Here is a 12,605-nt window from a genome sequence, read left to right as displayed (position 1 = left end):
TCTTTTTTTAATATAAAGCAGGTCTAGGTGCTATATAAATACTGTGAAAGCATCAAAACACTCAAGGACAGATGGAAGCGGTGTCTGCTCAGGCCTGTGAGAGCTGACCAATCAGATTAAACTGGGATTTTAGGGGATTCTTAAAGAGACAGGCACCAAAACGGAGCGGTCAGAGGCTGAAAAGAGGTGCTGCAGCAATGGACAGTTTAAAAAAAATGCATTTTTTGAACATTAAAGCATGTAAATATTTTCTAGTAGTCACCCAAAATAAAAGTATGAACCTAAAAATGAACATAATGTGGAATATTGATACATTTGATATTGATATTGGTTTCCAAACACAGGATATTGTGTTGACAAAAACAATCTCACATGAAGGTTATTCTGGTAGCTGTTCTAGTGCTTTCAATCATGTTGCATGACCTTCATCAGCAGCTGGAGTTTACTCAGTCGAAATGGAAGTGTAGATTAATAATTATTTCTGAACAAAGAAGATTTTTCTGATGAGATTTCAACTGAGAAAATTCCTGATGAATCATTCTCCATTTACATGACTTAGACCTTGAGTTAAGATAGTTTGTAAACTGCTGTTTCCACAGTCAAGAACAAACTCTGAACCTTGCATTTAGCGGTGAGAAGAATGTCTGCAGTCGAATGAAGAAAGTATTTCGAATGCAACACACCAGCGAAATGATTACAGCTTGATGTGCAGCTCCAGAGGCCTGATGCAGAATAATCAGACCCACTTACAGAGATCAGATCGTACCCGACAGCTGCCTCAGAGATGGAGGGCAGAGAATGAATGTGGAACGCTGAGGTCGGTAAATCAAAAAGGTTGGCCTGAATTAGACGGAAATGTGTCTATTATGTTCCTGTAATTGGCAGAGGTACTAAACGCACCTACTGCCAGATCAAAAAAATCTTCCTGATGATTTAAATCCTCTTGCTTCATTATCCAGAAGAATCCCAGTTGCATTTTGCCCTTTACAAAACACTGATGTTAAAATGCCATCAACACACAAATGGACACCCACATTCCTGGACGTGAACAGCTGAGGAACATTAGAGGGAAACAGCTTCACATCGGTGTGCATATTACAGACTAACCTTTGTCTTGTGTACCATGCTTTTAGCAAAGTTTGCCTAATCTGTCAGGGATTTAGCTCTCGTTCCTTGTTGTCAGAGTGACTACGACATTTCCACAACAGCTATCTACAAACGCACTCCTACATGTTTTAGTGCCATCCTTTGGGAATGGATAAGATGCAAAGTCATTAACACGAGCCCCCTTTTCAAGGCTTTTTCTTGCAGATGCCTGGCCCCCTCTTCAAAGGAGCATATAGTCACCACTGATCTATCTGACACCAGCTAACCAACCATGCTGACATCCAGTCTAATCCTCAAAGCACTTCAAAGCCGAGAATAAGAGTGTGGTCCGCACTTCTCTCTGCTCTATTTTGTTCAAGAAAAAAAAAACCTTTCTAATAACCTCATTTACACTGGTTTTGAAGCAACAAACCCTCAAGTTTAACATGTGTCTCGTGTGATTTGGTTTGAAAAAGCTGTACTTATTTTGCTTTGATGTTTGATTAACTGTGAAACAGCTTTATAAGTGCAGGAAATCTGTTCCATGCATAATAAAAATATAAAATTGAACCCAAGTTGAGACAGCTCGTACCATATTGAACTAGATATAAATGTATGTTAATTCCTGGAAATTACATTTTAAAATCTAACAGCCAATGACCATGACAACGTATCTGGCGTGTACAGTATATGCTGACAGGCAGCTAATCTTTAGAAGTCTGAAGTCCATTTTATGGTTGCCAGGATATATATTGACATGAAGAAAGGGGTGGCTCTATAAAGAAAACAACGAACACCTATAAATAAATAGAAGATGCACAATGTCATGGGTTTTGTTTTGATTGTGTAGGTTGTATCCTCATGTGTCAGGAATCTGGGTGCTATTCCACACTCTCCCTGTTTGCCTGTTTCCCCACAAGCATGAGAAATAAACACAAAACTAAATCACATACCAATGCTGCAACCAAAGGTGTAACATGTATGCAGAATATGCTGTTTCACAGAGTTAAAGAAGCATCTCTCAATGGCGTGTGGACCCACTTCCTGGTTAAAGCCTAGTAACGAATTTATTAGCAGCAGTGTTTGTTGTTAAGTGTCTTTAAAGGTTCAGCTGTGAATTCATAGTTCTATTAGACAGAGGCATTGAGACACATATTTTATTACAGCCAGACTAACTATTAAAAGTGTCAGTATAATACTTTTAGCTGTTATGGTAAATTGAACCCGAATACTTCATAATGGAGCTGTAACTGCACTGATAGTAAGTGTGGGTCAACTGGCAGCTAGACTTGATTTCTTGAGTTATTTTAGGTTGTAATTTCCTCTGAAGTTTAGTGTTTTTACTCGTGTTATGTTCGCTATGCAGTTTATATTACTGTCGTTCTGGTATTGTAATTTCCTAGTAGATTACTTGGCTGTAAAGACCCTTAATAAGAGCGACAGTAAAAAAAAAAAAACAATAGACCCAGCATTTTCTCCTGACCCTTCACCTGCTCCACTACAACACAGCGTAGATCTATGAGAGTTACTCTAGGCTAGTGAGTTCCTACCAATCAATCAACAATGAATCTGTGTCATAGTCCTGTCATTTCAGTTTCTTTTTGTTACACCGCTGCCGTGGTGGATCAGAGACGGACCGAACACGGATCTGGTGGAATTTAAGGGTAACCCTGCCCCGTTCCAACTGTTTTTCCAGCCGATCAGCTCCTTCCCTATTCCTAGTGTCCACTCATTACCCTCATCCGTTTCTCTGCCTCTCTCCACCTGCACCTCATCCCATTGTTAGTTTAGTTTCTATTTTATTCCCGTCTTTTGTTTAGTCTTTGTTGAGTCATCTGTTGAGTTTCCCCGTTCCTCCCACTGTGTTTGCCTGTTGCTGCCGCTATCCAGAGATGTCTGCCTGTCATCTGCTGCATTTGGGTCCATCTTCTCTGCTCCAGTGTGACAATCTGTTAGAGTCATGGATATTTTCCTACAAGTATCTATAGAGCAGAAATTAATCATAACATGTCATGTGAGAAGATGGCAGGTCTAAAACTGCTAACTAAGAAAGAAACCCTCTCCATGAGCCCATAATTGACCAATTTCAAGAGCTGGAGAGTGAGAATTTGAGGAAATAGACTGAAGGACTGCCTATTATGATGTTATTCATCTGGATGCCTTGGAAATCACTGATTGTGAGGTAGCAACATTTTGTCAAAGAAGCCTGTAAGTTCTTTATGTTATCTTTATTTAATGGTGGTGTATTTTGTTTGATTGCTATACTATATATTTATCCAAATCTGACCATCCTCCTTCCTTCAAAACGTCTCTAACCTTCAAAACACTTCATTCAAATACTGAGAGAGGTTGTCATTCAAACAGGGCTGTTTTATATTCAAGCCAAGGACTATGTCTGCAGCTGTTTACATGCCTTCAACATTTACTACAGTGTAGCTGTTCTGTCACACAAACATGTCATCCACTTCGTCAATGCTCGAAGGTTGATTTAAAAGGCACGTATGGAAGCGTGACAGCAGCACAGCCACCTGTGTGGAGGAAAACAGATTTTATGCACAAACCATTTCATTTTAAAATTCATAGCTTGAATGCAGCACATATGTCCATGTTTAACTGTGCATTAAGTCCTCTGCATATAATGGAATATTTCAAACAGTTTCTAGATGCAAATCTTCTCTCCGTGGTGAACTTTGTTTAACTAGCCATAATTCCCCTAAATTACACATTGCCATCTGTTGCCTGGAACAAACATATAACTTCGGTGTGATCAGCCATTTACCGCACATAGACCTATCAGGATAAAACTTCTGCAGATTAAACATTTTAAAGAGGAAACACGAAGAGCTTCTGCCTTTCTAGCCTGCGAGAACTGGAAGCGAGCCACTTTAGGCGATCATTTATGCAAGTTCCTGTTTCGTTTCAGTGGGCCGTTAACCCTTTTTGAATAATATAGCCTACAGTGCCATGTTTTTCTGGAAACTGGCAGAAAAATGTCCACTGACTCCCTTGACTCAAACCGGAGGAAACTGTGTCAACTTGGCAGACCTCCAATACTATTCCACAGAAATGTAAGGGAGGGGGGGGGGGATGCAGAATAAAAGACTGAGCTCTCTACTCTGGATGTGCCTCATTAAATCTACAAAACTGCCCTAAATCATGAGTACAATTTATATAATGAATTCAGACATTATTGATTCACTTCAGTCAGATTCTGCAGCTTTTTACAGTTCGTCTTCTGCCCATAGTATTCAGACTTGGTTGCACCCCAGCTGCGTAGCATGATTGATATCTGGGCCCGCAGCAGCGAATAAACCCATGTTAAGTAACACAATGTCTCAGCTGGGCATACATGTGTGCGTTGCAGTAGCCTTGACATCTGGCAAGAAAAAAATCCAGCTAACACAACACAGTGCCATGGTTTGGGCATTCACGCTGGCTAACATGATGGCCACTGACCTGACAGTGGATGAAAGCCTTGGGGCTGGAGTCAAGTAAACACCCCCACTCGCCCTCATTATGTAGAGCTGTCAGTGAAGACTTCAGCTCACTAATACAGTACTGCAGAGGAAACGGGGAGTAAACTATTTGTCCGCGGTCCTGACCCTAGAAAGACAAATGAGACGCACAGTTCAATCTTCCGGCCTCCTCATCATCACCTCATTTCTCCTCAGACGGTCTAATTAATATGGAATTAAGAATGCATTAAATTGAACACCCGTCTGTGTGGAGGACTGATACTGACACGTACCAAACTGGCATTGTTGAAATAAAAGCTTTCAGCAAAATGTCAAACCGTTAAGTTGATCTCCTGAAGGATTTAAAGATATAAGTTCTCATACATCTTTGACTGGGAAGGTAATTCAATCTTAAAAGGTTTATGATGCCCAAATAATAAGAATTCAACCAAAGGATCAGTCAAAATTAAAATAATAGCCTCCTGGTTATATGGTATCTTTTTTATATTCTGACTGGAGGTATGAAAATAATGAATATAAGCCAACAAATGTCAAAATGAAAGTTGCATTAGTTTAGCTTCCGGATAGAGTTCATCCAAGGAGTGAATACTGTTATGAAGGCTACATTTTGGGAACAATTCCCTGATGTGAAACTATAAGCTATAACTTTCACAACTGTCTGAATTTCATAAAGGATATAACAATATCCAAAATCTATAGTCTCATATCACGATAACAATATATATAATATATATCACATAACTGAACTTCATTACTGGGTCAGAAAACAACCCGGCCTGTGTCTGTTTGACCCGTCCATCAACCACAACCTCACCCTGCTTGGAACGCCACATTTTTAATGGTTAGGTATGATTGAAGCAACTGAACCATCTCCATCGGCTGATAGAGACAGGGAGATCTAGCTGAAAGCTCCAGAAAAAGCTACAAACTGATCACCATTTTCCTACATACAGCTACAACTGAGACTATTTATTATCAAAAAAAGTCACTTGGGAACCCCGTCATCACTCCAGTTACTGTCCTCTCTTGCTATTATTACCATCACAGGATGTCATTTTTGATCAGTTGCCAAGCATCAAGGGGGTCTTACCAAGTATGGGCCTGTCAGAGGGCAGATGCTGAAGAGACAGAGTAAAGATAAGAAAGCAGAACAGTGACGGAGAAAGAATTAAACCCTATAACCCAGGTTAGTTACTGTCTGCGTCAAGAAGAGTTCACTTAGGTTCAGGTAAAGCTTGGCAATCAAGGCATTCAGCATATGTTGTAGCCTGCACTGAAAAAAGTGAAACCACTGTGTCATTCCTTTAAAGTGTATTTTTAAATTGGTCTAATGAAAAATTGTGCGTTCATGTTTAAACCTGATAATTTCAGTTTGCTTCAAAGCAAATGTCACTACCTGTGGACAAAATTAAAAAAAACACTTCTACTCAAATGGTATTTTCACTTCAAACCAAACGTTTTCCTGTCACGTGACCATTTGACGTCACGTCAGACCGCTCTTTTCGACGTTGAAGTCCGCCATTGTTGTTTCCTCGCATCAAGTGCGGACGGCAAGAGTGGACTGTCTGTCCTGTGTGGAAAACTCGTTAAAACAAGGTAAGAATTCAAAACTGTGCTGTTTTAGTGCAACACGCGCTTTCCGTGTACATTTATGGTCAGTGGCAGAGTGAACAACTGACATTATCTTAAAGACTGGCTTTGAATTTTGTGCACTACGCACATGCTAGCTAAACGAGGTCGGTTGCAGAAACATTAGCAACAACTACGTAGTTCTCGTTGCCTGTGTTTAACAAGTGCGAAGTTAATGTTGTTAATATTATTGTGAAGTCGCGTTATGAAAGAATAAGCGTAAATTATTGTGATAAGGCTTGAATGAGGACAACTAGAAATGGGAGCCACTTTTTTTTTTCTCAGGTGGGCTGCAGTCAGGTCCACACTTCGCAGACACACGTAGTGCTGTATCTGCAGCCGAGTGAGAGGCGAAGACCGTGAAACTCCAGTCCGCGGTGTAGGGTAAGTTGTGATAATACTTGAATATGGTAAACTAGAAAAGGGAGTGGGTCTACCCGGCCACGTTTAGCAAGTATGCTACAGGATGGAAGGAAAAAAAAAAAAAAAAAAAAAATCACGAAAATCACCCTCAATGTCGAAATGTTTTGTCAAACGCCACAAGCGATAAATCTAGGGACTTTAACTGGTGTCCTTGGAGACTTTTGTGGTGTTTGGAGACACTGACTTTAAAGCAGGTATTGCTCTGCAGCAGCCACATCACCAGACAGATTTCAGTGCAGTGCCCCAGAATTGATCTGCAGTGCCCCAGTAAAGATTTGACCAGTAAAAAAATTAACTTCAGAGTTTTAAGTCTACATAGCATAGGCTACGGAATGAGCACATAGCTACTTAATATAATTGCTACTCTATTCACTCCACATACACAATGTGCACATGGCTACTTAATATGGTAATTTATTCACGTGTAGCGACTTCTGAGTCAGAGAGAGAGAGAGAGAGAGAGAGAGAGGCACGCTGTGAAGCAGCTGCATGAGGTACTAACGTTAGCCGACAACAACTTGCTAAATATATTATTTTGATTTCGATTTGACTAAAACAGTATTACTCCTGATGGATATCAGAAAGTTATTCGCTCAGCAGGGATAAAGCAGCAAGGAGGAATGAGAGAGGTAAGTCCTAGCTAGCTAGGCAACATATCTGTGTCGATGCTAAGTTAGCTGACTGATTCCTTGTATCAAAACAACCGTATTAATTTGCTGTACAGATAGTGACTTTTGTTAGATAAGGATGGGAAAACCAAAGTGGTGACAGCTGTCAGTCAGACCCTGGAGGGATTTCCAGTGAGTTTATGAAACAGTTGTAACTGTGGCATAATGTTGGTTCTGGTCAGCTGGTTCTGGTCAGGACCTCAGCATCAATGATAACTTTGAGTAAGCTTGTGTTAGTTGACAGATATGGCCTAGGGATACTATACAGTGGTTATCAAATGGTCTATCTTCAGGAAGACATTTTTTTTTTCTTAATCATCAAGTCGTGACCCAAATTTTTAAAACATTCAAATTTATTTCACAGAAAAATAGCGCAGTAATATGGACTTGTCTTGTTAGTCGGTTTGCCTTTGGCTAAAATACTCTTGTTTTGTCACTAGAAAAATGGCTAAAGCTAAAGCATCTGGTTTTGTTGCCACATTGCCATAAATGGAAATGGAAATAATATCAAAGAACCCAGAGATGTAGGGGTACTTTATTTTTTGTTTTACTTTTGTAAATGTTCAAGATGATTACTTCAATTTGCAGATGATTTGCAGATCGACATATTTGTGTGAGGCAGGATTCTCAAAAATGACTGCACTCAAAACAAAATACTGCAAACGTGCACAAATCGAGGATGATTTGAGGCTATGTTTGTCACACATTGAGCCAAGAATTGAGGATTGCAGGCTCAGGTCTCACATAACACCCCCCCCCCTGATTGTTTATGAATGGGACATATTTGAAGCCATGTTTTTCCCCCAAAAAAATAAAATAGTGTGCAGAGTAAATAAATTGTGACCCAGTATCAAAGGATCCACAGAAGAGGAAGGGTTTATAATTACATTCTCTCATCTGTCAGTATAATCCAGTATAGTACAATACCAGAATGCCTAAGGTCTAATAAATTGGAGTCTGTAGTGACAATCATGGACAATACTAACTGTCCCAACAAAAAACTAAATGTGAAATCTTCCATTTCTGTTACAGGTTTGCTCCTGAAAAGATTGCAGTTGGTAAGTCCGTAAATGAACAACTGTGGAAATTATTTTAATGGATGTTTAAGTGACATTAGTGTCATTGACATTTTTTTATTTGTTATATTTCCCTAATTGCAAACAGAAATAACTTCAGTTTCATCAGACAATAACAATAAAAAGGAAAACAATTTAATACAGCTTTAAATAATGTTAAAAAGGGAAGTAAAAATGTTTAAGTTAAAAGATTGATTGCAGCTATTGTGGCAAGAAATAAATCATAGTTTTTTGTGTCTCATACACTATGGCCATGCACTTATGCCAGCTGTTGAATTAGCTATAGTGGTGTCTGCAGATTTTCAGGATGGTGTGATTAATTCATAAGATTTACATTTCAATACTAGTTTTAAAATACTCTGAATTAATATAATGAAATGAATAACTACTAGCTTTTAGGGGTGCTGCTTTCCTTCTTAGGAAGTAACTTGATAAACAACTGCTTTGTTAGATTAAATGCAAATGAACCATCTACCATGTGGCATTTTACTAATTGCATTAAGTGTTAAATGGGTAAGGTGGGTCTTCTTTTTCTTTTCTAGTCTTCCAATGAATGTGGAAATGCAAAGACTGTGGCGCCTGTGTCTCACGAAGATCTGAGCTTCTTAAACATTACAAGCTTGAGCACAGACATTATGGACGCCACCACTCCTACCCATGCATCCATTTAAACTGCCCATGTACCTGCAAAACTTGGAAGGCACTTTTGACCCACTTGTCAAGATCTCATCAGCCATCATCACAAACTGAAACTGACTTGACCACATTTAAATGTCTCTTATGCCACATCAATGAACGTTCAACTTTAACAGACTATTTTCAACATATAGCTCAGCATCTGAAAAACAGTGAAACAGTTGATTGTGTGTTTAAGGGTTGTTCGTACAGAACAAATATTTATGGTTCATTTAGAACTCACAGAAGCAGAAATCATAAGAATTACACAGTAAATGACTTAAAGCCTGAAATACTTGTGAAACAGGGGTCAAGCGGAGGTCTTTCAGTCGAAATCCATGACAGTGTCCAGATTGATATTGAGCCCTCAGACGTAAATAGAGAGGACCTGGATGATTCAAGTTTTGATGTAAATGATTTGGCTACTTCAACCACGATTCCTGGCCTCCTTGGACAAGCACCACAGCAAGCTGATTGAGATCATCAGGAACAAGGGAGGAGCTGTCAGGGAGAAGACCCGGGATGTGCTTAAAGTTCTTGATCAGGTGTATACTTACTGTAATACTGCAAAACTCACCTTACATCACATAAATAGTAACATTGTAAATAGAAGCAGTTGTGTTATTGTCTCATATTGTCATCACATTTGATTGTGGAGTTGGATTACATGTTGTAAGAAGCACAATGTGCATCTTGACGTTTGCGCAAATCCATTTGTTTGATTACTGGACAATTACTGTAAGTCTAAGTTCCCATTGATGCATTTTCATGTTTGCATCTTCAGTCAAGTTGCACAGTTCAACAGTATGAATTTTTATTGTTTATGTTTGCACTTACCTAGAGCCTTGATGTAAGCCTAAGGAGAGAGTGTCTGCTGAAGTGCCTCATCCCTTACCTTGGGGAAGATGTACAAAAACTCATCAAGGAGTTTCTGGTAAGAAGTTTTGCATTATTCTATTAAGCTTTAGACAATCCTAACTGAAGTATCAACAAATATTAGTCAAAAAGGTGAGTTATAAGGTCCAAAAGCGCCATCTGCTGGTCAGCAAACAAGTGCTCTCAAAGTGCACATCTGCTCCCAGTAACCCGTTACGCAAATACCGCCATTTTTGACATCGCGCAATGCATTGTGGGTATGCACCGATGCACTCTGGGATTGAAAGTGTCCAAACAACACTGCAGCACCGTGCTCCGCGGCTCTGACAGACGGGCCACGGCCGCAATGGACACAGAAGATAACTTTAGTAATATGACGGTTAGTCATAAATGTAAACGGAATAAAAATAAAACTAGTGAAACTAGTAAATCATCTTGGAGCTCGAGCGTTTATAAGAACCAGGCACACATTTGCAACAGGCTACTTATTTTTGCACTGACCAGCACCCATTATGCACAGAACAAGGAGGTCACTGCAGGAACACTGGAACAAAACTACTTTTCCCCCCCGACATATCTACTAAGTATGGTACTTCTTTATTCACCTGACACAAGAACACCCTTCCAAAGGAAAATATCTATAATCACAGGCAGAAACTATGAGTAACTGTCCACTAAAACTTTGCTACAGATGAGAGAAAAAGTCTTTTGGTCTTCTGCTGTATGATTAAATCACTCCCTGCTACACAAAAGGGAGACAAACTTGTGTGCATACATACAGAGTAGCCTTTTATACAATAAATGTCTTGTCTTTTGTCAGGTTGGTGAGAAGGATGACGCCGAAAGAGAGCTCCAACAGTGCACAATGTCTGTGTTTGTCATCAGAGAGGAGGAGGATCCATTGCAGCCACCACGTGACGTAGGCATCATCATAGAAGGTGTGGAGGTGCTTAATGAACTGCCATCAGTTGCACATGGTTGTGCCCTCTTATTTGGCTTCATATATGCTCTAAACTTGAGCTATCCAGGTGAGCTCAAACACACTTTCGATGCACTGCAGAAAATATTCATGGAGATAGAGCCAAAGAAAATGACACGCAGAGTGTGCAGTCTCAGTGTCAAGCTCTAAATATGGGGTTGCTCAAAGAAAGACATTTGGATACAGGATGTTGATCTGTTTTAAGTGCTTGTGTTCAAATACATCCCAGGATAATGTTAGGGGTCCTTATAAATAAGAGAAAAAACAGCTTTGATTCAAAACAGGCTTTAATTTCTGGTATTCTCTGTTAACAGAATTCTTTCTGTTGTAGAAATATTGTGGCACTGATATTAACATTGAAATGTGAATGATGCTAAATTCAGAATGATCAGCAAGAGCACTAGTAATGGCTCCTTTTTTTTTTCTTGAACTGCCGTTGTTCATAATTGCATCCATAGCAACTGTGTGTATCCTTGGTTTATTTTTTTTGTGACTTCCTTGCATTTATAATGGTTCAAAAGAATGATATTCATACCTTTTTGTCAAAGGATAGCAAAGATTTTATTAGATAGACTGTTAAACTCTATCTCTGTTAAGTCTAAACTTAATGGCTGTTCCCTTTCATCTCAAGTTTTAAAGAAGAGTACAACCAGTTATACATGTTAAGATACGCATGTTAATTGATGTTTTACAAGTTTTGTTTTTTATGTGTAAAACGCATACTTTCCTGGCTGCTGATTGTGAGTTTGAGGTGATGCCTATTTCAAAGTCATCAAAAATAAATGGTCTTTTGAAGAGAATTTTCCTGTTTTTAAGTTTTCTCTTAAGTTAATCAGTGCAGTGAATTCTAGTCCTATATTATAGAGAATTACATTTTGTTTATGGTGATATATCAGTTTTTAAAAAGGCAAAAAACATCATTGTATATCTAAGTAAGTAATACTTTGGCTTGTGACTAAAGAAAATATATTGTTTATGGATAATTAAAAAAATACTTTGGACTGAATCAGACATTTAACTTGAGATAAATTAAAAAAATTGCGTGTAACAGAATTACAGCAATTCAATTAGTTTTATCCAAAGTAAATTTAATAATTGGATGTAATGGTAAATATTAGGTTTTCCCAAATTAAAAAAATAAGTTGTAAAAGAGTAAAAAAAATAGTTTATGGTCTTGTAATGATTAATGTTTTTACTTTGATTGAAAGCAAATTTTTTGCTTTGTCTTAAAATACAAAATTAATTTACATTAAATCAAAATTTACGTGTTCAACCAAATCATAAATTTAATTTGTGAAAAACTAATAAATTTAGGTGTAACAAATTACAGTAATTTTTTTAAGTTGATCCAAAGTCTCACTTTTTTCAGTGTGTAAATAGCTGATACCTAAAAACAGGTAGATAGACAGTCAGAGCTGCAAGTAACTATTATTGTCATTTCTATCACAATCTTCAAGCTGACATCTTCCTGATGCTTTTTTTGCCTTAAAGCGAAGACAACCAGCAAATCTCCACAATTGAGAATGTTATACAAGTCAACAGCCATTTTTGCTTGAAAACAAAACAAATCATTAAAGAAAGACTAACTGTCAATTGATTCACTGATTGATTCCTGGACTAATTATTTTATAATGTACAGCTAGCAAAATACGAGAGCCAGCGGCGGTCCATTGAAGTTTCGTCACCCGACCCTTCATGTTACATGTGCCACAGTGGA

General features: G+C 38.5%; 2 protein-coding genes across 4 annotated transcripts in view; one reads left to right on the top strand and one right to left on the bottom strand.

Annotated features, from left to right (window-relative positions):
- Positions 1–12,605, bottom strand: part of asic2 (acid-sensing (proton-gated) ion channel 2) — a 365,606-nt gene that overhangs the window by 159,829 nt on the left and 193,172 nt on the right. The window lies entirely within an intron of this gene.
- LOC311268238 (uncharacterized protein) lies at positions 5,960–11,688 on the top strand. 2 transcript variants are annotated; one of them, XM_084371739.1, is made up of 6 exons: positions 5,960–6,158; positions 6,477–6,575; positions 8,315–8,340; positions 9,341–9,578; positions 9,875–9,967; positions 10,730–11,688. In XM_084371739.1, the coding sequence occupies exons 4-6, from the start codon at positions 9,447–9,449 to the stop codon at positions 11,036–11,038; spliced, it is 534 nt and encodes a 177-aa protein (XP_084227865.1). In that variant the 5' UTR covers positions 5,960–6,158; positions 6,477–6,575; positions 8,315–8,340; positions 9,341–9,446; the 3' UTR covers positions 11,039–11,688. The 2 variants fall into 2 exon arrangements, with proteins under 2 accessions (XP_084227865.1, XP_084227864.1); XM_084371738.1 differs by having other exon boundaries at positions 8,901–9,578.

Source organism: Pagrus pagrus (assembly GCF_965226575.1).
Source record: "Pagrus pagrus genome assembly, chromosome: 13".
NCBI lineage: Eukaryota > Metazoa > Chordata > Actinopteri > Spariformes > Sparidae > Pagrus > Pagrus pagrus.
This window is presented reverse-complemented; position numbering and strand designations above follow the sequence as displayed.

Excerpts from the sequence above, each read along its gene's own strand:
- LOC311268238 (XM_084371739.1), top strand. The coding sequence starts at position 9,447 with ATGATTTGGCTACTTCAACCACGATTCCTGGCCTCCTTGGACAAGCAC. Across the intron at positions 9,579-9,874 it reads TGCTTAAAGTTCTTGATCAG|AGCCTTGATGTAAGCCTAAG; the intron begins GTGTATACTTAC and ends GCACTTACCTAG. Across the intron at positions 9,968-10,729 it reads AACTCATCAAGGAGTTTCTG|GTTGGTGAGAAGGATGACGC; the intron begins GTAAGAAGTTTT and ends GTCTTTTGTCAG.